General features: G+C 43.3%; 2 protein-coding genes across 19 annotated transcripts in view; one reads left to right on the top strand and one right to left on the bottom strand.

Moving 5' to 3' along the window:
- The window catches only part of MAML3 (mastermind like transcriptional coactivator 3), a 356,339-nt gene extending 332,159 nt beyond the window's left edge, over positions 1–24,180 (top strand). For 9 of the 11 annotated variants that reach the window (XM_065597716.1, XM_005284331.4, XM_065597725.1 and 6 more), the window contains 3 exons: positions 12,873–13,115; positions 15,159–15,246; positions 19,650–24,180. In XM_065597716.1, coding sequence (XP_065453788.1) covers positions 12,873–13,115; positions 15,159–15,246; positions 19,650–20,635 — 1,317 coding nt within the window. In that variant the 3' untranslated portion in view covers positions 20,636–24,180. The remainder of the gene's footprint in view (positions 1–12,872; positions 13,116–15,158; positions 15,247–19,649) is intronic. The other 2 variants (XM_065597717.1, XM_005284332.4) reach the window with 1 other exon arrangement.
- Positions 24,181–27,125: 2,945 nt separating this feature from the next.
- Positions 27,126–27,921, bottom strand: part of MGST2 (microsomal glutathione S-transferase 2) — a 55,687-nt gene continuing 54,891 nt past the window's right edge. For all 8 annotated transcript variants that reach the window (XM_065597756.1, XM_042850324.2, XM_065597757.1 and 5 more), the window contains one exon: positions 27,126–27,556. In XM_065597756.1, the coding sequence (XP_065453828.1) occupies positions 27,424–27,556 (133 nt within the window). In that variant the 3' untranslated portion in view covers positions 27,126–27,423. The remainder of the gene's footprint in view (positions 27,557–27,921) is intronic.

The following is a 27,921-nucleotide window of genomic DNA, read 5'->3' as shown; positions in this document are numbered from 1 at the left end:
TCAGCACTACAATGGCCTAACCCAGGGATCGGCAACCTTTGGCCCGCGGCCCGCCAGGGTAAGCCCCTTGGCGGGCCGGGCCGGTTTGTTTACCTGCTGCGTCCGCAGGTTCGGCCAATCGTGGCTCCTACTGGCCGCTGTTTGCTGCTCCAGGCCAATGGGGGCTGCCGGAAGCAGCGGCCAGCGCATCCCTTGGCCTGGGATGGTGAACCACGGCCAGTGGGAGCCACGATCGGCCGAACCTGTGGACGAGGCAAATAAACAAACCAGCCCAGCCCGCCAGGGTATTTACCCTGGTGGGCCATGTGCCAAAGATTGCCGATCCCTGGCCTAACCACTGTAAAGTTTTTTGGTAGATATCATGGCAAAGGAGAATATGAGGAGAGATTAAAGAGGGCTAGGACTTTTCAGCTTGGAAAAGAGGAGACTATGGGGGGATATGATAGATGTATATAAAATCATAAGTGGTGTGGAGAAAGTGAATAAGGAAAAGTTATTTACTTGTTCCCATAATATAAGAACTAGGGGCCACCAAATGAAATTAATGGGCAGCAGGTTTAAAACAAATAAAAGGAAGTTCTTCACACAGCGCACAGTCAACCTGTGGAACTCCTTGCCTGAGGAAGTTGTGATGGCTAGGACTGTAATAGGGTTTAAAAGAGAACTAGATAAATTCATGGAGGTTAAGTCCATTAGTGGCTATTAGCCTGGATGGGTAAGGAATGGTATCCCTAGCCTCTGTTTGTCAGAGGGTGGAGATGGATGGCAGGAGAGAGATCACTTGATCATTACCTGTTAGGTTCACTCCCTCTGGGTCATCTTGCATTGGTCACTGTTGGTAGACAGCATACTGGGCTGAATGGACCTCTGGTCTGACCCAGTATGGCTAATCTTATGTATTCTTGAAAGTTAAGACAAGTAGTTTATGTTTAATGTGATAGGAGCCAGTGCAGGTGTAACACCGACAGACCCCAGTCGTCGGCAGGCAGGATCGTCCCTGGGACCTCTGGAGCTAAATACATGAACCTTTACTGCATGAGCTAAAAGCCATATGTCCCTTAGCTAAGGCCTTAGAGCAGACTCATTAATCTCTCTCTAAGTAGTCTTGGTGCCGCTAGATGGGACAGGGTACCACACCCAGAAGGTGTGTGGGTTACTCAGGGATGCAAAGAGAGCGATGATGTGGCCAAAGTGACAGGCTAGAAAGATGATCTTTGTTGCAACATTCTGAATGGAGAAGAGCAGGGCAAGATTGCATTTGTCAAAGCCAGAGAAAAGTTGCAGTAATCATGACGGAAGATGAGGAGAGTGTGGACAAGAGATTAGCTGTATGGATGGATAGGAAAGGCCATATTTTAGAGATGTTATGCAGAGAGAATTAGCAAGATTTAGACACATTTTGGATGTGAGAACTTAGAGGTTCAAGTTGAAGATCCTGAGGTCCAGATTACAGTCCAGGATCCTGAGTGACAGGCATGATGGTGGTATTATCCACAATGATCAAGAAAGGCAGAATGGCGGAGGAATTGGGTGGGAGATTACAAGCTTTAGTTGTTGAGTTTGAGCTGATGGCCAGACGTCCATGAGGAGATATCAAAGACACAGACTGAAATTTTAGTTAGGACAGGAGGAGACAGGTATGGAGTAGAGAGGTTGTTTTGTGAGTTGTCAGCAGAGAGATAGTTGAATTTGTGTCTGTGGATGAGATTACACAGAGCTAAGGTGTTGAGGGAGAAGAGAAGGGGACCAAGGACAGAGTCCTGAGGAACCCCCATTGAAAGTTGGAGAGACTGTCCAAGGGCACACTGAAGGAGCAATTAGAGAATTAGGAGGAAGAAAGCAGGAGAGAACAGAGTCACAAAAGCCATGGGAAGTCAAGATTTCAAGAAGAAGAGTGTGGCCAGATTGAAGAGGCTCTAAGATGGAAGTGGAGGAGAGGAACTCCAGACAGTGATTGTAAATGGCTCATTCAATGAGCATAGAGGTGAAAGGAAGATGGGACAGTAGTTAAAGGGGCAAGTGGGGTCGAGATTGGAGTGTTTTTTTAACATGGGAGAGACTGAAGCATGTTTGTATTCTGAAGGAAAGAGCCAGAGTGAGAGGTGAAGGAGAAGAATAAGGGAGAAGATGAGACAAGGTGCAAGAGAGATCAGGAGATGGGTGGGATAGGGTCCACTCGGTCTCCACTGACACCATCATACTTAGTTCAGCAAGGCAACAGAACAGATACCAGATTGTAACCACTTCAGGTCAGTACTGACCTGGGTTGTACTCACACCAGTAGTCACATCTCTCAAAAAATTATCAATGTATATTTTAATGTTTCACTGCTCATTTCTTTTAGGAATCCTCTCCATACTTTTAAAAGGCATATTTGTAGAGACAGGTTACATTTGGCTCAATTAAAAAAAAAAAAAAAGACCAATAGAGTTTTTTAATTCCATGCAAATCAGCTATTTTAAACTACCCCCTTTACAGTGTATGCAACCCAGTCATGGTAGCATTTTGTTTGTGCCTGAAAACTAGAATGTGAAACTGACTAGAAACAGAAACCAAAAAAGTGAAAGTGACTAATTTCATTAATGAAGATACTGTTTTGTTACTTTTAATTATCAAAAATAATACTAGTAATATAGGCAAGGAAACTATTTTAATGTGATTTTTAAACAGGTAGTGTTCCTTTAAAATATTACATTTCCAAACTGCTCAGGATCTGTAGATTCCAAAGGCTGCCTTGATGCAGAAGTCAGTGCTATAACACTAATATACAAGAATAGCATTCAAAGAGAGTGCTTCTGACTCCTCAGGCCACAGGGTAAAATTAGGAACCAATTTGGCCTGGCATTCCTTGAGATGAACTTCTGACACTCTTTAGCTCTTAGATGATAGGAAAATACTTGCTCATTTAGAACCCTTTGTTGCATACTTTGTCAAAGGAAATAAAGAAATTAGTCTCTTCAATAAATAAATAAATACACAGAAATAATAGTCTGACAAACGCTATTTGTTCTACAGAAAGAATAAACTGTATTAAAGACGTGGAGGGGAGAGATGCAGGGGAAGGGAGGTGAAAGGAAAACAAATTGGCTGCATGCAGAGGTCCAGTGTCAAACGTCAGAGGGATCTTGTTCCCTCAGATACTATAAGAAAGACCATGGCAACCAGGGGCCCAGAGAGAGAGAGACAGAGAGGAGAGATTTGTAGCTCCTCCCTTAGATTAGATGACAGAACAAATAGGTGAAGCAAATTGGTGATTTCAGTGTTGTAGAGCAGCATTATCTGTTCATGCCGTATGTTGGCTTATTAAAGACGATATGTCTTAAATGAATGCATTTGTAGTTCCGCCAGTTGTTCACACAGTACCACTCCACTAAAGGTGGCCTGCCTATTAGGGCTGCCCCATTTATAGAAGGGGTGTAGGTTAAGGTCTTTGCACTACAGTAGACACCAGCATTACAAAGCAATTAACAGGGCTATTTCCAGGGGAAAAGAGGGACGTTCTTTTAGCCTGCATTGAAGTACATTGGAGTGGATAGACTTTTTAGTGGGCTAGAATGTATAAATGTTAATATTTTGTTTAAAAATAAATAGACACATTCCCTCCTAAATAGGTACATCTGGCATTTCAGTGCATTGTGAGAGATGAACAGTCACACTATACCCATGAGGGACTAGATAGTGGCTATAAAGTCACAGGCCCATGATACCTGGGTTGGAGAAGTTCACTACTCCAATGGGAGCCCCTTGATGCATTATGTCTGATGCAGGCCCATTGCCTGCTGGGCAAGGACAGGCCATAGATTCATAGAATTTAAGGCCAGAAGGGGCCAATTTCGATTCGAAGACCTCAAGAGATGGAAAATCTACCACTTCCCTTGGTAGTTTGTTCCAATGATTAATCACCCTCACTTTTTTTTTTTAAAGTGCCTTATTTCAGAGTAGATTTTTGTGTCTTTAGCTTCCAGCCATTGGTTCTTGTTATGCCTTTTTCTGCTAGATTAAAGAGCTCTTTAGTACCCAATATATTTCCCCTGTGAAGGTACTTATACACTGTAATCAAGTCACCTCTCAGTTTTCTTCTCAATAAGCTAAACAGATTGAGTCTCTCACTATAAGGCTACTTTTCTGCACCGTCTCCAAGTTTTCAACATTCTTTTTAAATGGGGACACCAGAACTGTACACAGTATTCCATTATCGGTCTCACCAATACCATATACAGAGCTAAAATCACATCCTTATTCCTACTCATTACTCCGCTGTTTATACATCCAAGGATTGCATTAGTCCTTTATTGCCACAGCATCGCAATGGGAGCTATGTTCAGTTGCTTGTCCACTATAATCCCTACATCCTGCTTTCCAGAATGCAGTCCCCAATTCTGTAGGTATGGCCTGTGTATGGATAACTTTGCATGTGGCTTTATTAAAACACATTTTGTTTGAATGGGTACCTTTTGAAACAGTACAAGATACTCTATTCCTGCCACCTCCATTAGCCGGAGTGGACCAATGAGGTATAACCGTCCTCATTAGGGGTGCTAATTAGGGGTGGTCGTTTTGAACAGTCCTTTTGCTCATGGAGGCCAATGCTGCTTCCATTAACTTCAGTGGGGTAAGATCAGGATATTCAATATCTAGTCCACGCACAGGAATCCATAGGGCAGGGTTTGTTGCACCTGTTGTCATCCCCATTGTACACTTCGCAATAGATACCCTCAGTCCAGGCCTCAATGGGGTCATTAGGTGTTTGTTCTTTTCTTTCTGGGCTTGCTTTTAGTTCTGATCAGAAGAAACTGATGATGCAGTAGGAGGAATAATGCAAATCACACAGCGAAAAGAAAAAGGATGTGAGATCTAGCTTAAGACAAACACAGGCTCTTTCCATTGCACTTTAACCTGTTCATAAGGCCAGCCATGTTTAAAGTTCTTAACTTTTAACAAGTGTAAATTCCTATTACAGACTTAGCTAAGGGCCAGATTTTCAGTAGAGCTCAGCTCCCACTTAGGTGACTAGATTTTCACCAGAACTCTGCACATTGGCTGCTCTGCTCTTGTAAAAATGTGGCTATCCGTAGCATGTTGGAAGCTGCTAGTTACAGATCACTTCTGAAAATCTGGCCCTTATTTAGGTATTGAACCTCAATGGGAGCTGAGCTCTTTTGAGAATCTGGCTCCACTTGTGGGTGCTAAGAAGCCTTGAAAATCTGTCTGTGTTTTTCTTAAAAAATACCTGTCCCTTGGGAACCAAAAGAAGCACTGTTGCTTTTGGTACTGCCCTGACTAGGGTGACCACCCATCCAAACTGGTTGTGACAGTCTCGAAATGGAGAGTTCAAGTCCCGATTCCGGGCTGAATGACTCCAGGACAACATTTGTTCTGGATTCCCTGTGGTACCGCTCCACGCCTGCCCAAGGCTCAGGGGCGGTGCCAGCCTCTTCCAGGTGGTAATGCCCCCACTCGCCATGGGGCCCTGCCCTGGGCTAGGCCAGAAGCTGTCTGTATGTATATCGATATTTTAACCATACTCTCTCTCTCTCTTTTGTTTTTTAATAAATTTTAGTTTAGTTAATAAGAATTGACTGTAGTGTGTATTTGGGTAAGATCTGGAATATTCAGTAACCTGGGAGGTAATGTGTGTGATCCTTTAGGATTGGTAGAACCTTTTCTTTTATATGATGAAATAATATTTTCAGAAATCATCATATTTGACTTAGGTACTTGGATGGAGGCCTGAGGCTGGATCACTTTAAGGAAACTATATTGTTTGGACTTCTGAGTAACCAGTAAGGTAATAAAGAAGCTGTTTTACGCTGGCTTGTTAAATCTAAGTATTGGAATATCCACCAGCTTTATGGGGATTGTCTGCTCCTTTCTTTGCAGTTCTCCCTAATTGAGTGACCACAGCTGGCCCCCACTAGGACCCTGGTCACACATGTCCATTGGCATGACTTATTTTAAACCTTTCTGCCTTTTTTAACAATATTCTGGAATTGACTTGATTCTATGCTACAGAATTGGGTGACGTCTATGCAGGTACACCAGAGTTAATTTTGGCCTACTGGGGTGTGTGTGGTGTGTGTTTAAGGGAGCTAGGACAGTAGTTATATAACTGTCTTTTTGAAGTAGGTTTAGTTTGGTCTCAGGCTGCTGCCACAGCAGGCAGCTGTGCGCTGAGGATTGTTGGAGGAAGCTCCTAGTGATGTCACTTCACAGCATGCCCTCTGGCTCCTGATTCTCCCCCTCCCCCCCTTTCTTTTTCCTTGTAATGTCTGCAGGAAAGGGCTCCATTTGGCAGCATGGCGGTGCCTTTGTCTATAAATGGAAGCACTTGGCCCATCTCCCAGTATAACACAAGATCGTCCTGTGCATCAGTTATGAAATCTTTAGCTTGATGACTTCATCAGAACTGGGGGGCGGGGAGAGGGGGTAGGAAAAAGCCTTTGTAATCAGCTTTGCCAGAGACAGCTGACATTTTTTCCCAAGCAAAGAAAGAAAGAGGTAGCATGCAGATAGGGTGGGTAAAGGGCTCAATTCATAGAGCAGCTGAAAGATCATTAGTGTGCTGTATTTTCGTGACACAGGCTGCTCAGAAGCTGTAGCAGCTGCTCTGCTCCACTGTGCAGGTGACACAACCCTCACAGTTACACTGCTGTTTGAATATGTTCAACCAGTTCTAAAACACAGCATGAGAAAGGGATGGGGGGGGGGGGGAAGTGCAGGTGGAGGAAACTTTTAAACCAGGACATACAATTTAAAAAAAAAAAAAAAAAAAAAAAAAAAAAGCCCAACCTAAATATCTAAGAGCTATATTTCAGCAGAGAGCCCTTCAGGGAATATCTGTACAAAGTAGAGATGTGGACAAATTGTATTTTCTTGTTGTTTTCTCAACAAAGTCCTTGCAAACCTGACCTTCATGGAGAAGGGCTGATCCTACTTTCCCATGTTACACTCCGGCATTGATTTTAACCCTGTCAGAGACTGGGCTTTTGTGGAGGAGGAAGTGATGGGGACATATTCTCATTTTACTCTATTTTTCCAGTCATACAGACACTGACCTAACTCAAAGTGTTTATCTTGTAAGTGAATCTAAAGTTTATCTTCAGGTATTTCACAGAGGAGCCAAAAATTATGTAGGCCAATGAGTAACCAGGTGACCTAGCTGTTCTGTGGAACAATTAAAGAGGTTCTAGTGAGGGAACATTGGGCCCAATCCTGTTAAGCACATGGTTGCAGGATTAGGTCCAAAGTTTAAGCCCCAGTAAAGATTAAGAGTGGTGGTGTTATTACTTATTTAATTATGATTGTTCCCATTATGTTTCAGGCACTTTCCAACACTGAAGAAAGACAAGCCAAGGAGCTCATATTGTAGAGTTTTTGTCTTAAGGGAAACCAGGCCAAGTCAAGCCCAGCTGTGCTTAGGGTGACCAGACAGCAAGTGTGAAAAATCGGGATGGGGGTGGGGGGTAATAGGTGCCTATATAAGAAAAAGCTCCAAATATCGGGACTGTCCCTATTAAATTGGGACATTTGGTCACCCTAGCTGTGCTCATCCCTCCTCCACCTCTGAATTCATTCCTTTGTAACGTTATCTACACACACACACACATCCCTTTTTGGGCACAAACTAAGTGTTGAGGAATGGGGAAGTAAATGGCAGAATGATCAGTGGTGGAGTTGAAAAGGAGCTTGGATACTATAGCAAGGCCCATAGAGTTAGGTAGGAAGGATGGGGTAGAGGACAGGGTACTGGGACTTGGGAGACCTGAGTTCAATTCCTAGCTCAGTCACAAACTTGCTGTATGACCTGGGGCAAGTCGCTTCAGCGACGGTGTGCCTCAATTTCCCATCTTAAAATTAGAACAATACTTCTCCTACCTCCCAGGATAAAATGCCTGAGTGATTATGAGATGCTCAAACACTGACACGATGAGAGTCATATAAACAGATAGATGGAAGTGAGCAACAAATTCTCCATCTCTTTTGAACCAAGGAGAACATAGAAAAAGGAGGGAGATTCCTGAAGCTTTTATAACCAAAAGCAGAAATTATTTTTTTTAAAAAACCTATCTTTTCTGAGATGAAGCTCAGTTCCTAATAGCTGAGCAGATTTCAAAGGGAGATATTGGATTTTTTTCTCTAGTGGTTATATGATCTCATTTTGTAACCTTTGTAAAAATGCCGAAGTTGATAATGGGGATCTTCCCTGTTCAGGATGGCAAATGGCTTATAAGAAATGTTTGTGCTTTTTTCAGACACTTATTATGATCCTTGGTATATTTTCTACTTTAATATTCCTCATCTACTCAGACTCTCTCTCTCTTTCTAATCTGTCCATCTATCATCTATATCTGCTGTATCTGTCTAGGTATTTATACTCTGCTCCTGACAATTGTATCTGACTATAGGGGTACTGGAACAATTTGTATAGTGGGGATGCTGAGAGCCATTGAACCAAACTGTAAATCCTGTATATAATGGACACTTCAAGTCAGGGTGCTGCACACACACCTGCACCTCTAGTTCCAGCACCTATATCTGACTGCTTTCAAAGTATTATCACATCCATAGTATAATATCCATCATGTGGTTCTATTTCCGCATCTCCCTGTCTAAAAAATGCTTGTTGTCTTATTATGTCAGTGCTGTACTTGATACGTAGCATATACCCATTCCATTTATTTCAAACTCCTTTTTGTTTGATCTTTTCCCAGGTGGTCATTCCTTGGCCTGGGTCTGCTGCTATCGCTAGCTCAAAGCATTCCCAAACTACAGCCTTCAAAGTGGATTCTCTCACTCCTCCTCCTAATGTCCCCTACCACAGCGTTCGGGAGCCGGAAGGAGCTGGTGTGGTGTTTCCAGTGGGGCTCTTCTGCCTAGCTTTTAGACTGTAAACTCCTTAGGGCAGGAGCCATGCTTCTTTTATGTTCTGCACAGCTCAGGCTATACTGTCAGTATTCAGCACATGATAACAGCCAGCAGGGATGCTGTGCAACACTACTGTGGCATGCTTCTTCTAGGCACTGCTTTCACTGGCACAAAAATCCCCATAAAAAGAACAGGAGTACTTGTGGCACCTTAGAGACTAACAAATTTATTAGAGCATAAGCTTTCGTGGACTACAGCCCACTTCTTCGGATGCATCCGAAGAAGTGGGCTGTAGTCCACGAAAGCTTATGCTCTAATAAATTTGTTAGTCTCTAAGGTGCCACAAGTACTCCTGTTCTTTTTGCGGATACAGACTAACACGGCTACTACTCTGAAAAAAATCCCCATGACACTGTGGATTCAGAGAGCCTGGGTTGGCTCTAGGCATGTGTAGACAATGCCCACCCTAGAAGCAGGACTTAAACTAGGTGTAGTTTTCATGATGCAGGGTGCGTGCATATTGTGCAGGGAGCCAGAGGCCAGCCCTAGAAGAGCCTTGAGTGCTTGTCCCAGATCTTTCTCAGCCCTAGTCTAAATTACAAACTACTCAGCGATGCTGTTATACTTGAACTCCTGGTGTAGACAGCCCTCTGTCAATCAGAGGTTTTCTCCTGTGGACATAGCTCTCATGGAGGTGGAGTACCTGCACTCACGGGAGAAGCTCTCCAGTTGGAGTAGATAGTGTCTTCACTAAGTGCTACAACGGCACAGCTGTGCTGCTGCAGCTGTAAGTGTGGACAAGCCCTCAGTGAGTGCAAGCTGGTACTGCCTGTAGCCAGATGTCCTTCTGACCTCAGCCCTAGAAATCCTATTTCCTCACCTATAAATCACTGCTAGCAGGGGACACTGGCAGTGAGGGAGTGTCAGGAAAAATTGTCAGATATGAAAAGATGGAATAAACCCATTAGTCATTGAATAAAACTCAGCAGCACCCTCGCTTGGAGCGGATGGGGGTGGGAGAGAGAGCACTGTTTGGTTTTCTTATATACCTATTGCTATGTCTTGGTAAATTTAGTAGCAGAAAGACTATTGTCTTTCGTTTTTCTCCTCTCCCTCTGAAAATTCTCCTCGAGTTTTGCTCCTTCTTCCCCTGCTTCCTTCCCAACCACAGACATACATTATGCGTTGTTTGGTGTTTGGAAATTTGACAGCCTGGGTATGTCTTCGCTTCCTGAGCTCATTAGTAAATAGCAGCATGCTCTGTAAAAGAAGTGTCAGGAGTCCCCTCAGTATCGCATTGAATTTGGAGTCTGAGCCGGTGCACTGCAGTTCTGCCTGCAGCTCTCACCAGGGGGAAGAGTTGTTTGTTTCTTTGTTTGGGAAAGCAGGGTGGGGTGAGGGATTTGGGGTGTGAGGTTTCCATCTATTACTGTCTTCTTTAAGGGCTCCTTTAAACATCCATGCTGTCGAGAGGGCTAAATAACACCCAGGGGTATTGGGATAGATAATTCAGACATGAATCACAATGTCCCACAAATGACCCATTGTATTTTAAAGTCTTTACCTTAAGAGGTACACGCCCTGGCGTGCCATAAAACTGTGTGTGTGTGTCTCTCTCTCTGTCATGCACCCCCCCCCCCACACACACACCTCAAATTATTTTCATTGGGGAAAGCCAGGGCCCTGATTTGAAACAAAGATTTGGAAAGCTCCCTCCTCCTCCTCCTTGTTCCGAATAGCTAAGCCTCGGTGTCTAGTTCAGGGCACCCTAATTTGAAATCTCAGCATGTTGCCTCCACCATCACCAAATAACGTGCCCTTTGAGCTGTAGGTAAAGTGAATAATAGGTAGCCAGTTTGCTGGTTAGATGTCAATGGGAGAGCTGGGGGGGAAACCAACAGATACATGGCAACGGTGATGCGAGCTCATTTTGTGTAAAGAGGGCCTCAAAACACCAGGGAATTCCTGGATTGTCTCAGGCTGTCGTGTGTGATGTCCATCATGCTGTACGAACACCATCTGTTCAGTATTATACTCTCAGTTGCCAGGCTACCTGCCCTACGCTGTAACACTTGACTGCCTAGCTCTACGTTAGCAGCATTATCCCAGACGTACTGAGGGGGGGAGTGCGGGGGGGGAGGAGGAGGAACAGTAGTCATGATTAAGCCATCTGCAACTGTGGGGGTGGGGGGAAGAGAGGGAGAGACAGGGCAGCAATCACCAAGCTGGGCCGAATGGTGGAGGATCAGGCGAATATCACCATCTGCTGGTGCAGAGACAGAACAGCAGCACTAGCCATTTTTAGAAACAGGCGTCCCCATCCCCTGGGACCCGCCTGTAGTAACAGGACACATACGGATTAATAAATTGGGCTGCATTGTACCCCCATGGAGAGGGTCCTGTGTGGCACTTCAGCCCCTGACTCATGGTTTCAGTGGGGGTTTGGGCGGTGCACTGGGCCTTATTAGAGGCATACAGCTGCTAAAGATTTCATAAAACAGACGTGAGTTTTGAGGGACGCAGTGTTTGTGAAACACGCCTCTCATCCTTTGTGGGTTTCTTTGCATTAGCTACGATCTACATGGCCAACTTGTGTCAGTATAACTGCGTTGCTCAGGAGTGTGGAATATCCAGACCCCTGAACAACATAGTTCTACTGACTGAACTCCTGGTGCAGTCAGAGCTATGTTGATGGGAGGGCGTCTCTCATCCACACAGCTACTGCCTCTCAGGGAGGAGGAGTACCTACCCCAATGGGAGAAGCTCTCCAGTCAGCGTAGGTAGTATCTTCACTAAGGGCTACAGCGGTGCAGCTCCACCAATGCGGCTGTGCCGCTGCAGTGCTGTAAGTGTAGACAAGCCCTTAGCCATTGACCTGGAAGGCACCCAACAAAACCTTCTAGTCAAAAAGATCACCCTGGGAAAACAGGATAGATGCTGTTCACAGAGCTGGTCCCTTCCACAGCTCTGGCAAACACTGTGTGCAGTTCCATGGGAAATGGGGGAGGGGGACAAGATGATGGGTTAAGAGTGAATAGGTGCCAGAATGACCTTGAAATCCAGCCTGCCTCTCCCTTTTTAGTCCCTACCCCAACACAACTGTACGACACATTGGATTGGAGACATAGGGGGGCTCTGGGGTCATTTTAGGCAGAAGTACCCATGTCACAATGGTTTCCTGCTTCCTCAGCCCCAAGTTCTCACAATGTGACTGGGGTATGAACCTTAAATGATTCTATTTTGTGGTTAAATCTCGAACCCTGCTGTAGTCTACAGGAATCGGTTTTGTCAATTCTCAAGATTTAATGCGTCTCACAGTAATTAGGGATTTTCTTAAAGCTCCAGCTCCTGGAGTCAAATGATGATGTGAGAATCTGTTTCCTTTTTGTTGTTGTTTGTTTGGTTTTTTTTTTAAAACAGTTTCTCATCCTCATGATTGCAGAGAAAAAGTTTGAAAACATGACTCCTAAAGGCTCAGAAACCTTAAGGAAAATAAAAAGAACCCAACTGTTATTGTTCTCATGATTTTAAAGAAAATCTCTTTATTTTTCGGGTCCCAATCCATGTATTTTGAATGCTTGCAGTTGGCAATACTGATGAGCTCAGAGCTGGAGTTTGGAAGTCCTATTAAACACAGCACTGCTGCTGATTCACTAGGTGATGGGCAAATCACTTCTCTGCTTCACTTTCCCAATCTGTAAAATGGAAATAGTAAATTCTTCCATCTGTAGCAAGGCAGCTGTAAGGATCTTGATAATTAACTTCTGTGCAGTGCTTTCAACATAAGTTTATGTGGGTGCTAAGTATAATTCAGTCTAATACCTATTCCATTTGGAATGTGCTATATGAAATTGGTTGGTTGGGTGGGGGGTTTTCAGAGGCCTCTTTCCTTTTCTAAGGTCTGTTAGGTTCACAAGCGAGTCCACCACTTACTGGTCCTGGTCCATACTTTCCCCTTGTATGTGGAGTACATTGAGTAGTGAAGCCGTATCTCTTTCTTTGTACAGGAACAGCATCCGGTGGGACTTTCTCGGACCACAGGCCCTATGCAGCCTTCTGTCCCACCAGGCTCCAGCAACGTGGTCACGGGTGCAAACCCAGGAGGTCCCAGTTTCCTGGGAAATCAGCCACAAGCAGCCATCATGAAGCAGATGCTGATTGAGCAAAGGGCCCAGCTCCATGTGATGGAGCAACAGAAGCAACAGTTTCTAAGGGAGCAAAGGCAGCAGCAGCAGATCCTGGCAGAGCAGGTACTGTAGCTCTTCTTCTGTATTTCAGACAGTACAATACCCACACACATGAGAACGGGTGCAATGGAAACCTCATAGCAGAGCCTCTCCTCATCTGTATTCATATTCTCAAACTGTGATGGATGTAGTAAACGCATGGTCAAACTAATTTCCTGTCCCCTGGCTTATACTTTGGCCTTGACTTTGATTTCATACCAATGTAAATCTAGAGCTACACTTCTGAAGTCAGTGGAGTTATGCTGGTGTAAAACTGGTACAAGTGAGAACAGAATTAGTGTACACTGAATTGTCAGCCTGGAGTGAACTGAAAAGTACATTTGAAAAGCATAAACGCTGCTTCTGATCTCAAGCCAGTTTCACATCAGTATATTCCCAGTGATTCCTAGAGCTGCTCCCCATTTACACTGCTATGCAGGAGATCAGAATCAGGACCTCGGTTTATAAGGGAGGCACCACCTGACTCCATCTTTTCTGTAGTAGCATGGCAAATGGTGGCTCTGTATTCCAGTATTAGAGGCTGAAATTGAATTCAGTGTTAGGGCCTGATTCTCACTTGCCTTGCCTTTTGTGTCATCTTTGTGCCTGTGGAAAATGGGTGTTAAGCTGCCCAATCAGAATGGTAGTGTTTTACACCCACTTTCACAGGTGTTCAGTCAGTGGAGACTCAGACAATAAAGGTATTGGGAAACAGCAGCTGTACGATCAGCTGTATCACACATAACTTAGATTAGGTCCTCTTAGATTCCTGGCTTTTTCTGGTGCACTGGAAATTGTATCAAACGATTTTTCTCTTTGTGTTTTGCTAATACATTTTTCAAAGTTGTGCTGTGATTTCTACACATTCTTTATTCAGCAGTGGGTTCTTCTTATGGCTCTTTTTGTGAGCTGGGGGAGTCTATATATTGTGAACGGAAGTTTATAATGAACATTTATAGGACAAGGAATCAAGGTACAGTAGGTCGGTTTTCATTCCCTCTCTTGCCATATCTCTGCACATATGTAAGCCATCGCTTTTTAAGAGGGCGCTGAGTCTGTGTACAGTACATTGATGAAGCAACCAGATAACCTCAGGGTTTTATGAGAGCTGCTTTGCAGAGCACCCACTAATCTTTTGAAGGCACATATAAACCCAGACATCAGTTGGCTTCTACTTATATTCACCATCAACATTTGAGTGTGCTTTAAATAAATGAAGAATATTCATATACTGCAGCCACCAGAGACAGCTCAACACAGCTGTGTAACAAATCAGGACACAGAGGCATTTCACAATCACTCGCTATCTCAGACCAATTCACTTGTCCTGAATGAGTTATCAGCACATCTGTGGTGCTACTGTACGTGGTAATAAAACAAGCAAATGGAAACAACAAAACAAAACCAAAAAATGGGTAGGATGGGGGGAAAGCAGGAGGGGAATTGGGCCCCAGCATCTCTTTTTGTTTTGGATAGAGATGGGCCTGGGCCACAAAGTTCAGATCTGGAACCAGCAGTCCTCAGAGTTGGGGCTGTTATGAATCCAGAGTGTGTGTGTTCTCCTCATTCTAAAGATCAAGGCGAGCCACTAAGTCTGGATCCAAAAGGGAACATTGCCAGAGCTCAAGGGATTTGGGATCCAGAGTTTCATTTCGGACCCACCTCTCATGCTGATGGACAAAGACGTTTCTAAAAATATTCCCTCCCATCTCCTCTCTTCCCTTCCACTCCCTCTAGGTTGGAGACAATTATACTGCTACTTAGGAAGTGCTTATGAGTAGGGATAGGTAATGTGAGTCTAAGTGCTGGTTCCTTTTTGAACCAAAAAGAAGCCCGTGTGCTGAGTGCTCCAAGTACTCTCAGTAGGACTCTTCACATGAGGCAGCTGCACACTTTGCCTGCCTGCTGACACACAGCACTTGTCTCCCCAGAACAGCTTGCTAGCAATTGCTGCAACTGAGCTGCTGTTTGTCATTGCAGCCAGTCTCAGAATGGTCATACTCAGTCATTCATTCATTAATCAACTTTTTCTCCTCTGCCGTCTTTCCTTCTCTCATTCGTTTCCAGCAGTTGCAGCAGCAGTCACATTTGCCTCGGCAACATCTCCAGCAGCAGCGGAACTCGTATCCAGTGCAACAAGTCAGTCAGTTCCAAGGTAAAAGTAATAAATGCTTTTCACACCCTCCAAGTCAGAGCTGTCCTTTGTAGTGGGCATCTGGGAGTTCATTTCATTTGTGTATGTTGGAGGCTAGGGAGGGTATCGAGGGAAAAGATCCATCTCTCTCTCTCTGCCTCCGGCACACTAACATGTACACTTATATAACACACTTTCACAGAAGGGCGTTGTACAATTTTACATGGAGAGTTGTATTTCTGAGTGGCTTTTAGCGCTCTCCAATAAAATCTGCGCCTTAAAAATTCTCCCAGTCAGTTTTTTCTTTCTTCTCTGTTCTGCCTCTTTGACTCTTGGATTTTGTGAGTTTATCTTTTCTCCCCACTCCCCATTACAATTTATTTCAACCAGTGCCTCTCCCTCCCTCTTGGTTCTTCTCTTCTTCCTCCCCACCTTTGTTTCAGTCCGTCTCCTTCCCTTTTTGGAGAGGGATTTTTGATGATTATCCTTCAGAAGAGGTCATGTTAATTCAGACAAGGAATGGATTTAGTCATGCCAGAAATGTCAGCTATAGAAAAAAGTTAAGAATCTTGGATACTAACAGAGATAGCTTACAAGTCTGAAACTTCAAGGACATTTGTATGTTGTGGAAAAACCTAGGGAAAATATCCTGTTTTAGGCACAACTAATTTTGAGCTTTTAAAATATGAAGATCCAGTTTAATGGCTTCCTCAATGATGCAATCTAAATATATAAAGGACTAAAGCACGATTGTTGCAGTATCTGTTTGTGATAGTGTGAAGTAATAGTAACAGACTATTTGTAAGTGAGGAATGCATACTAAATGGTTGATAAATGCAAAGTAATGCATATTGGAAAACATAATCCCAATTATACATACAAAATGATTGGGTCTTAATTAACTATTACCACTCAAGAAAGAGATCTTGGAATTATTGTGGATGGTACTCTGAAAACATCCACTCAATGTGTAGCGACAGTCAAAAAAAGCTAACAGAATGCTAGGAACCCATTAGGAAACAGATAGCTAATAAAACAGCAAATATTATAATGACACTATATAAATCCATGGTAAACCCACACCTTGAATACTGCATGCAGTTCTGGTCAACCCAGCTCAAAAAAGATGTATTACAAATGGAGAAGGTACAGAGATGGGCAACAAAAATGATTAGGGGTACGGAACAGCTTCCATTTGAGGAGAGATTAAAAAGACTGACTGTTCAGCTTGGAAAAGAGACAACTAAGGGGGGGATACAATAGAGGTCCATAAAATCATGAACCGTGTGGAGAAAGTAAATAAGGAGGTGTTATTTACCTCTTTACATAACACAAGAACCAGGGGTCACCCAATGAAATTCATAGGCAGCAGGTTTAAAACAAACAAAAGGAAGTATTTCTTCACACAACGCACAGTCAACCTGTGGATCTCATTGCCTGGGGATATTGTGAAGGCCAAAAAGATAACTGGATTCAAAAAAGAATTAGATAAGTTCATGGAGGATAGGTCCATCAATGGCTATTAGCCACGATGGTCAGGGATGCAACCTCAAGATCTGGGTGTCCCTAAGCCTCTGACTGCCAGATGCTGGGACTGGACAATAGGGGATGGGTCACTTGATGATTGCCCTGTTCTGTTCATTCCCTTTGAAGCACCTGGCATTGGCCACTCTTGGAAAATGGGATACTGGTCTGACCCAGTATGGCTGTTCTTGTGTTCTTATGTACATTGATACCAGGATATAGCCATGTGAACAAAGAACCACATCCTCTCTGCCTGTAAACTGGCACAGCTCCACTGACTTGAGCAGAGCTCACCAGTATCCACCAGCTGCCCAAAATGTTTCTTTATTAATCTTCTGAAATATTGCACCAGCTCCACTGTTTAGAAGAAAATAGAGAGAAGAATTGGTCTAAATTGACCAATTAAGGGATTTGTTTTCATAAATAAACTAATTTCAATAAAAATATTTAGCCAAATTCTACCCTCCGGTTATACACACATAACCCAAAGGACTTTACTGGGGTTGCATGGATGTAGCTGACAGCAGAACTTCACCAGTATATTAAAATTCCTCTCTCTCTAAACTACCACATTATCTGAGCTCCTGTGTCTTATGCAGGTAAAACTGTGGTTCTCAAATTGTAGTCTGGCTCAGACTGCGATTGGCTGGTGCTGACTCTTCTGTTTGTTTCCAGTTGCTAACATGCATTAAAAGACAGCTAAGAATGCATTATATACTTTCCTAATACTATTTTTCTACTTAAATACTTGCAGACGTCACTATAAAAATTTTATGGGCTTGCCAATGGGTGGGAAGACAGTTGCCCAGTCATAAATGGGAGAGATGGTGGTCCACACCATAAACAACTGCGACTCACTAATATATAACATTGAGAAAATTGTTTTGTCAGTAACATAGGCTAAGTAAAAACTATTGGATTATCTGGTTTTTATAGGTGTTTTGGTCACTCTCCAAAACACTTCACTTACCTGTATTTTGCATGTCACTCCATACCCAATCCCACGTGCCAGGCAAAAGAGATGGGGCCATCCATTGAGCCATGTGTGCAGTAATATGGATGTGGTTTCTCTAGCACAGTTTTTCTATATACTCACAAAGAAGAACCATCCATCTTATGTAACAGGACCTAGGGTTCTGTGTCCTTCAGATTGACACTCATCTGTGCAGTATGCCATGGTGGTGAGGACTGATTTAGGGACACCATGTCTTGCTTTTGTTGTTTAGTTTGTCTCTTACAAGAGATTTTTTTTATTTAAACTTAATGATGTTTGATCTGGGAATAATAGTCTGCCTCATTCTGTGATCCTCTTTGAGCTTCACTTGCAGAGTATTTTATTGTTTTAGTTCAGTATGATATTGACCCAAAACCACAGTGAACCTGTGGCATAATCAGAATTTCTGTAATTGTTTTTAAATAAAGATAGTAAATACAGAGGCATATTGGCTTCCCAGAAATCGATAATCCCACATCAGGAAGACACAAGCGTGGTGCAGTTATCTGCCATGGTGTGGAATTTAACAAGGTTAGGATTTTCTGGCTTCCCGTCATTGGTCCAAGGTGGAGTAAAATGTGCTTATAATATTGATTCACTAATACACTCTCTCTGCTCTACATGTCCAGAAAAAAACATTTTTCTTCTTTCCATAGACTTAATCAGTAACAATGATATAGAAAATCCATTCATTTATGCCTCCTGAGCTATTAAAAAATTGATTGGCCTTCTGAGTCTGACATTTCCATTTTCATGGCTCCGTTTTGAAAGACAATGGAGATATTTAGAAGAGAGTCTTAACTGGTTGACTGAAGTTTGGTTATTTACTTTGAAATTCAGTCAGACAAAGTAAATTTCTAACCATCACATGCACTATGATGAGCCTGATCCTGCTTCCATTGAAGTCCAATAGGAGTTTTGTCTTTTACTTTGATAGAAGCAGCATTGGGCCCCATGTCTGAAAAGAATAACATATGTGCAGCTCGCTGCATACAGTGCTAGAAAAATGAAGACCTTTATGTGTGTAACTTTAAAAAAGGTCCCTGGTTCCTGTTTTCCCCAGTGAGGAGATGATTTAGTGTTATATATTGGTATGTAATTTACAATTTTTCTAGACTTATGGTAAAAATTTCAAAAGCACCTACATTATTTTTAAAACGGGACTTAGCATCTAAGTGACATAGGAGTCTTTTGAACATTTTATCATCAGTCACTGCCTAATAGAAGGGCAACCCTGCCTCAGTACTGCTGCTCCAATGGCTCTGCAGTGTACCTGCTGCTTTGAAACCTCACAGTTTTACTGGAGGAGCTTGTATAGTACATTATCAAGAAGGCTCTGATGGTTTAGGCTGGATCATGCCCAGAATCAGTTTGCCTTGATACTTTAAAGATAAACGGGGCACCAAAAGCCCCTGGATCTCTGGGGGGACATATCCAAAAATTGCCATAAATGAGAATTGCTTACCGGGTAAGTCATTGGCTTTTAACCTCTCCAGCCCTATTTTAGGTCTTCAGGGAAATTAGTCTAATGGCCTGTATTGATAGTATTCTCTGCTGAACAGTCTTCCACTTCGCAGATTGAATACCTAACATGATCAGCAATTCCTGTTTAGGGTAGCACTGGAGCTGTATCGCCTCTCACCTTCAAGGAAAGGAGACTTTGTGGGTCGGTGTTCAGGTCACAGCTAGAACATTGTGGGGAAGCACGTTCTGTCTGACATGTGAATACCAGGAGGACTAGATTTTTCCTCCCTGGGATGCATAACCTTCTCCTCTCTCCTTTAACTGTCACATGAAAGAATAATTTATTCACCCAAAAAGCAAAGCAATCTGAAAGGCTCCTACAAAATTTTTGGTATGCAAAGATGTATGATTTAATACTTAGTTTTCCCCCTCCTTGCTGTAGGTTCTGCCCAGGATATAGCAGCAGTGAGAAACCAAGCAGCGCTTCAGAGCATGAGGACCTCCCGAATGATGGCCCAGAATGCAAGCATGATGGCAATGGGGCCCTCCCAGAACCCTGGCACAATGTCGACAGCAGCTGGTCAGTCCGAGATGGGAATGACTCCTTACAGCAATACATCTACCAGCCAACCAGGAATGTATAATATGAGCACAGGAATGAGCCAAATGTTGCAGCACCCAAACCAAAGTGGCATGACCCTGGCACATAGTGCAGGCCAAGGACCAAGGCAGCCCGTGTCCGCACAAGGGGTTGGAATTGTCAGCAGTTTTGGTCAAAGTATCCTGGTGAACTCTATTCCCCAGCAACATCAGCAGATGAAAGGACCTGTGGGCCAAGTCCTGCCCAGGCCACAAGCCCCTAGACTTCAAAACATGATGGCAACTGTCCCTCAAGGAGCACAGAACTGGCAGCAGCGAGGCTTACAAGGTATCCCTGGAAGGACTAGCAGTGAAATTGGGTCATTCAACAATGGCACGGCGTATCCAGTGCAGTCTGGGCAACCAAGGCTGCCCAAGCAACATTTTCCACAGGGAATTAACCAGTCAGTTGTGGACACTAGTGGAACAGTCAGAGCCCTAAATCCAGCAATGGGAAGACAAATGCTGCAACAGCTCCCTGCACAACAAGGAACCAGCCAAGCAAGGACAATGGTTATGCCTGCAATAAGTCAGGGGGTTCCCACTATGCCTGGTTTCAATCAGCCCCCTACACAACAGATGCCAGGTGGGAATTTTGCTCAGAGCAACCAAGGTCAGACCTATGAGAGGAATCCCACTCAGGACATGTCTTACAATTACAGTAATGAAGGAGCTGGAGGTTCCTTTTCAAGTATAGCAGAGGGTGCGGACCTTGTGGACTCCATCATTAAAGGTGGACCAGGTGATGAGTGGATGCAAGAACTTGACGAGTTGTTTGGAAACCCATAGTGAATGGGCTTGTATAGTTTAAAACTCTGATAGTTACATTAAAAAAAGAAAACAGGATGTACCCCCATCCTTGTTTTTTGCTTTTTAATCTGTGCAAACCGAGCTGACTTGCAGCCAACTGTGGAAGAGTCAGGTGGTGGTTAAAACATCGACGTGTCGATTTCACAAAACTTCCACATAGCAATCTCCACTGCACAGCAGTACTTGCTCTGTCTGTCTGTGAGAGAGAGGGGAGGGCAGGAAAAGCAGCTGCTCTCTGTCCATGGGACGAGCTGGCGCGTTCTGTGCGGTGAGGCACTGTTGCGCAGCGATGCGGTGTTCCCAGTCTCTCCCACTCTATTTTACTGTAACCGCTGCAGCTTTCAGGACGTGTGAAGAGCTAGATCCCTCGGCCGGGAACAAAACCTAAGGGAGTTGCCAGGTGATTGCACAGCCCATGTCCACAAGTCAGAAATGTGCTGAACTCTGGGTGTAAGCAGATCCCAGATTTCAAAGTGTACCGCTCTCTTTGATTTGATACAGAACAAGGCCTATGGAGCCTACTCTAGGCTATTGTGCAAGAATGTCCAGCACATGTGATTAGCCTAAACAATCATAGAGGGGTTACCATTTTCACTGTAGAGAGATAAAAAAGTTAAAATAAAAGCTTAGCAGAACATAAACTTGGCAATACAAAGAGCAGGATGGTTTGAGTACAGGACTGTTGGTGGATATGAGCGGGCATACCCAATGCTTAGGTGGGTGGGTTAACTTAATGAGCTATTAATTCTCTTTTAGGCTCATGTCTCTGCTTCTGTATCTGGGCGCTTCGGCACATCTGTGCTGCTTGGCAGTGTACTGTTGGCTAGCAGCTAAACAAGGTGTAAAAGGACTAAGCAGAGTGAACAGATTACAGTAGAGTTCTGTGCAGTTTCAATTCAAGTCCCCTTCTCTTCCTCCTTCCCCAATAATACTCATGATTTTTCCTTAACAATGGGGAAAAATATGCACTGTAACACAAGGCCATTGCACTTCACTTTTCTTCAGCCGAGCAGCAGCCCCCACAAACAGGGACAATGAAGAAAGGAAGCAGTTGGAGAACATTAAAATGCACCACAAGAGTGTGGAACTCTGAATGAGTTTCCCTTCTTCTCCTGAATGCGCAAGATTAGAGATGTTGTTTGGGGCTGGGATGCCCATGCAGTTTATTTAATACTACATGCAGCCTGCTTTTCTGTCTTAAATAGATGTTCAGTGTAAACTTCCTAGTGCCGGGATAAATTCGCTGGGGTATCCAAACAGCAGGAATCAAGAAAGGACTGGTTGTAATGATCAACCACGGAGGGGGCTCTCTACTGGTTATCGCAAATACAGGGTCTACCCAAACCAGCTTGCTAGGCAGTAGCAGTGACATATCTCTTGACAGGTTAAATGCAGATCTGTGCTGACCATGTAACAAAACTGTGATATGTCTTTCAAAATGGTGCTTTTAAAATAATAAAACCTGGCCCTTCAGAATATCTGAACCCAATCTTTGTGAGCCAAAACATTTGCTGAAGTGAAAATTGTTTAAATGATCCAAACCTACCAATCGACTTGTCTTCATTTGCTTGGTTTAGGCCCCATGGTATGAAGCACTGACCCATTGAAATCTGTGGGAGCTGAGGATGGGCACTCAGTACCTCACAGGTTCAAGCCCTTTGTTTCTGCATGGAGCACAGGTCTGAGCAGGAGCAAGAAATGGGAGTAAAATGGACCCTTTATCCCCTCAGGTTATGTGTACACTGCAGCCAGGTGGTGTGATTCCCAGCTGGGTAGACAGACTGGAGCTACTGTCCTAAAAATTAGCAGCGTGGATATTGTGGCACTGGCAATGGCTCCCCCCCGGGGTCTGAGCTTGGGTCAGTAGTCTGAGCCATCACAACAGCCACACCTCTATTTTAATGCGCTACCTTGAGCTGAGCTCATGCAAGTCTGTGTGCTGGGAATCGCACCTCCAGCTGCAGTGTAGACATAGCATCAGGTAACTCAGTGCCCTGCTGCTTGTTCACTCTTGTGTGGTAACCCTTTGCTGGGCTTGTCTAGACTAGGACAATGGGTGTAGACAGGGCAAGCTGTATGTTAACATGGGTTAGCTGGTTAAGGTAATTCCCAAACAATCTGTTAAAATACAGCGTGTCCCGGCTACACCAGAGTTTTAAAATGCATTAGTTAAAATGTTTTACCCAACACATTTTAATAATACACTTGAAGGGGCTGATCAGTATCCGTTGAAGTCCATGGGATTTGGTATTTCCACTGATTTCAGGGGACGTCAGGGTGGGCCCTAATACTGTAAAAGTGAGCACCAACTGAAGATTTCAACCACAAGCATTTTATAGCTAGTAGGATCTTAGTCATACTAGCATAAAGGGCGGTAGATGAAGGGCTAGAACTGGCACTGGTGTGCTATGTGTAAATGTTATCGGAGTGGGTAGGGTACATGCTTGTCCTGCACTGTGTCAGACAGTTGCACCATGCTAACCAAGGGTCACATACAGCAGTGAGGACGCCAAGCATGGTGGGGATGGAGTGGCTGGTCTGCATCATTATTTCCTGGCCTCGGTGACAAAGGATACCCTGTCAACTATGGATACATCTACACAGCAAAAAAAAACCCTTATGGTGCTGAGTCTCAGTGCATGGGTCAACTGACTTGAGCTCGCCGGACTCGAGCGGTGGGGCTGAAAATAGCCTTGTACGTGTTTTGGCTTGGGCTGGAGCCCGGGCTCCAGGACCCTCTTCCTTGCTAGGCTTCTGAGTCCATGCTGCAGCCCAAGCCAGAACATCTCCACGGCTATATTCTGCCCCGCAGCATGAGCCCTGTGAGCCTGAGTCAGTTGACCCAGGCTCTGATTTTGCTTTGAAGATGTATCCTCAGAGAGGCAAACTGGGAAATTAGATTTAGAAACACACACACACACACACACACGCACTGAAAAGTGACGTAATGGAAATTCACTTTTATTGGAAGGGTACAGGAATTAGCGCGTATATGGTGACAGGAAGTTTGCTGATGAGGACTGAGTCGCTGTTGTCTTTGTAAAGCTTCCTCCAAATACTCCATACTGGGACCAAGTAATAGAGAGGTAGATTTTAATAGGTTTGGTTTTTTTCTTACTATGGTGCTGATGTATATGTAATGTTTAAAAAAAAAAAGGTTATTTGTAAATAGGTTTTTACAATTCTGCAGATATCACTGGGTCTACTATCTGTAAAATATATACATATAAATATATATATACTGTTTGTTTAAAATAGAGTATTTTTATTTCATTCCTTAACTCATCCTCACTGCAGTGGTATTGCACTTCAGATGACATCTAATTACTAATTTGTACTGTATCCCTGACAGCAACTTGCTCCATTTTATTCAGATTTTTCTAGTGTTCTGTTTTTACTTTGTACATTAAGCATTGCTTATTTCCTTTTGAGACCTGTACAGAGCTCTGAAAATGTAGAAATGACCTGATGTTAACATACCACTTTTAAAGAAAAAACAAAAAAACAAATAAAAGATTGTTATCTGAATCAAAGAAAAGACTGATTTATAGGACTCTCACTCATGGCACCTCACATTCATCCTACCATGATATCCGGATATTATCACTATTATCTTTGGGGCTTCAAAGGAAGAAGAGGGATTGAGTTTAAAATGGGCATGAAGGTTATTTTATTCGGTTGGCTAGCTATAAAGTAACAATCAGTAAGAAGAAAGGGGTAAAGTCTGTTGTGGTATATTGATTACAAGAGTTAACCATTCACTTTGTGGTATGCTTTCATGATCTCCAGTAACAACAGCTATAGTTAACATTGCAAAAACGTTTTCATTATAAGTCATTTTCACACTTTCCAAAGAAATCATTTTTAAGTCTTAATTTTTTTCCAGGTTTGGGCTGTGCTTGAAGGCTTTATTTTAATTTTATTTGACTTAAAAGTTAGAGCAAAATTGCTTCAGTCCTATCTGAGTTATGAGAGAGTAAAAAAGATACAGCATTCCCAACGTAAAAATAAATAAATAAATCGCTCTTCGAAAAGGGCTACAGTGAAATCAGCTGAAGTTCAAAACTCAATATTTGGCACACACTTGGCACTCAATGAGGTACAGCGCTTTTGCCTCCTTTGTTTGGGGAAAAATTGAAAAAACAAACAAAATGAGATTCATTGGAGTTGAGGGTGCTCGGTATCTCCTGGGATCAGGCCCTCATTTTGTGTTAAGTGTATTTAAGCTTGTATTATGATGGTAGCAATTTAATTTGCCCTCAGCAATAATCCAATTCCTTCCTTGTGAGTGAGTGAGTGGTCAGCCCCTGGATTTGTACTGGAGTTTATCCAGTCAAGAATCTGGTTATTACCCTGTAAAACATAGAAGAAATAATATGAAAGGAGCATGTGCTACTGCTAGACTCAGAACCCTGCTGAATTCTGGTCTTGGCACTGCCACCAAGTTATGTGGCTTTGAGAAAGTCTCCAGGCCTGTCAGTCACTCCATTGAACCCAATGGAATTGCATTGATATAAACCTACTATGTTCCCCATATGTAAAATGAAGATGATAATACGTACTTACTCAGAGGGATGTTCGTATTTGTCCAGTGCTTGGTAAATTGCGTAAGTAGATCAGTGAACTATCCAAAGGCAATGTGGTAGCCTCTCTAATTTTAGGTAGCCCACCTCAGCTCTGTAGTAAGCAGGTATAACTCCCATAATTTTGGTCCCATATTTCTTCTTTAGCACTGCTGCTCTGTGCTGTTAAACAGCTGCTGTATTTCATCCCAGAAGTGGCAACATTTCATTGACGTGTAGTACATATAGTTAGTATATCACTTTGCTCCTTTTGTACAGTGGTTAGGGGCCTTGGGATGGCAGGTTCTCTATAAACATACTAATGCAAGGCTAAGGTTTATCATGCCTGAACACTGCTTAAAGATGGCCTTTGTGGGTCCTCTAAAAGTACTTCATTACTATGATTTAATTTGGTTCCCTACTACCATCCCCTCTGAATTTTCCTGGAGGCAGCACCTCTGATTGTGACTGTCAAGAGACATCATATCTGGTAGGATAGATTTTTCTGTCTCTTTTCTTACTTCTTAGTGGACCAAATCCAAGCCCATTGAAGTCAATGGAAAGACTCTCACTAACTTCAGTGGGTGCAGGATCAGGCCCTATATCTCCTGTTTTTCCCCCTGGAGCCACGCTGTTTGGGCATCTCTCCAGCCACAGTGGCTTCAAGGCAAGTGTCCTTTAAAAGCGCAAAAGACAGACTATTCATCATCATTGTTCCCTCTGCAACAATAACTGCCCCACCCATGTTGAATTTTAATTCTTTGGATACACGTAGTTAGCAACCTCATCGCTATTCAGTCACCACCAATGCTAGAATATGGCAAGTGATCTAGTTACAGTGACTATGGATGCCTCAGCTCCAACCTTATAATTGATCATCATGTGGAAGATGATTAATGGTCTGACTCAACATCTGTTTAAGTCAATGGTCTTTGAATTAGGCCCTAAATGCCACATAGTACCCTGAATGACCAGAACTAAGTGCATACAATATTTATGGCCAAACCCCAGCTGCAGATGTGTGCCAGAAGGACTCTCTGCCTACAAGCTCCCATTTATCTGAACAGATTTGGTGTCACCCAAATTGTTTGAATAATCAGGAATCTGCTATAACTTTATTTAGACCTATTTAAAGACCTTTAACAGCTTTGCCTTTTTTCTTTCTTCGGTGCTGTTTCAATTCAACCTCAGCACCATGCCCGGAAAGCCCACCAGGCAGTGATTTTTCTCTCTTCCCCGCCCCCTTTTAATGAAAACTGTTTTCACAGTCAGTTTGCTTTCGTTATTATTTTATGACTCTCTGTGAGCTTTGGCTGTGCTGGAGCGTTTGTCTAGTCTCTCCCATACATCAGCCATCTGTGCTTTATGGAGAAACAATGAAATAGATTCAGTTGCTTGACTAGCATCTGTGCCTAGCTGTGTCTGGTTTAGGTCCTGATCCTGCCACTGACTCCAGGTTGGCAGACATCTGTTCCCTCATGAAGACCCATTGACTTCAGTGGGGCTCTCTGCGAAAACAGGGGTCTGCCCATAGAGAGGCCCCAAATCAGGAAAGTGTCCCTGTTCAGGAAAGGCGCTTTGTGGGACTTAAACACATACTGGCTTTAAGCACGTGCTTAACTTTAAGTAAGTCTTAATCATGTGCTTGAAGTCAATGAAGTTTGTCTATATTCAGGAAAGCACTGTAAACACATGCTTAAATGTTCTCCTGAATCAGGGCTGGAGTCTCTTGCAGGACTGGGGCCACAGATTCTAAATGCCTCTGTGCAGGGACCATGTGTTTCTCTATGTTCAGCCCCAAGTATGATGCAGAGCAGGAAGAATCCAGCAGCCATGGCAGGGCTGAAGGACATTGGGTAGAATAGTTGTCATGTGCAACAACTATTTCAATTAAGCCACTCACTGGATTAACATTGTCTGAATTCAATGTAATTTTTGCTGTCATACAATATTGTACACATGAGACCAGTTCATTTAACATGTAACTCAAAACATGAATCCACATTTGCTATATTCTTTGTGTCTGCTTTTCTGTGGTATAGGAAAGAAACAGTGTAAACAAACTGTCAGGAAAGACATGCACTTTACATTGAAATGGACGATTAATAAAGAAATCTGGATGCTTTCATTCCACATGATGCAGCTCATCTGCCTTTTAATGTCCAGGGAAAGCATCTACTTTATTTATTTATACATAAATAATCTTCAGAGCAATTTATGTAATTTCTTTCCTATGCTGATGTCCAAGTATTCTTCCAGAAAGCTATTAGTAATCCCAGCTGCAGCCAGGGCCATCAGTGAGAGCAGAACCACCACACTCCAATAAAAACCTGTTATCCTAGAGGAGGAAAACAGAAAGAAACACAATTACAAGATGTATATGCTGTATGCCTTTTGAAACTTTTCAGTCTACACCAGCTGATCAGAGCTGTGCCAGAGAAAAACGAGCCATTGATGAAACTGGTTTGAAAAATAAATGATCTTTTCACCAGAAAGTGATTTTTGCTGGGAAAATTAGTAAATTTTCCTCTCTGAAAATGGTGATGTTCCCCCTGAGGTAGTTATGTGACAATTTGCAATTTGTTCCAGGGTGGGATTGATCACAGCATGAAGAATTAGTCACTGATGTGGAAATGGAAAAATGTCACTGTGATGGGATGGACTCCCCACACTGGCCCTGCAAGAGCTGGATTAGGCCAGGTG

This window comes from Chrysemys picta, chromosome 5 (assembly GCF_011386835.1).
Source record: "Chrysemys picta bellii isolate R12L10 chromosome 5, ASM1138683v2, whole genome shotgun sequence".
Classification (NCBI taxonomy): domain Eukaryota; kingdom Metazoa; phylum Chordata; order Testudines; family Emydidae; genus Chrysemys; species Chrysemys picta.
This window is presented reverse-complemented; position numbering and strand designations above follow the sequence as displayed.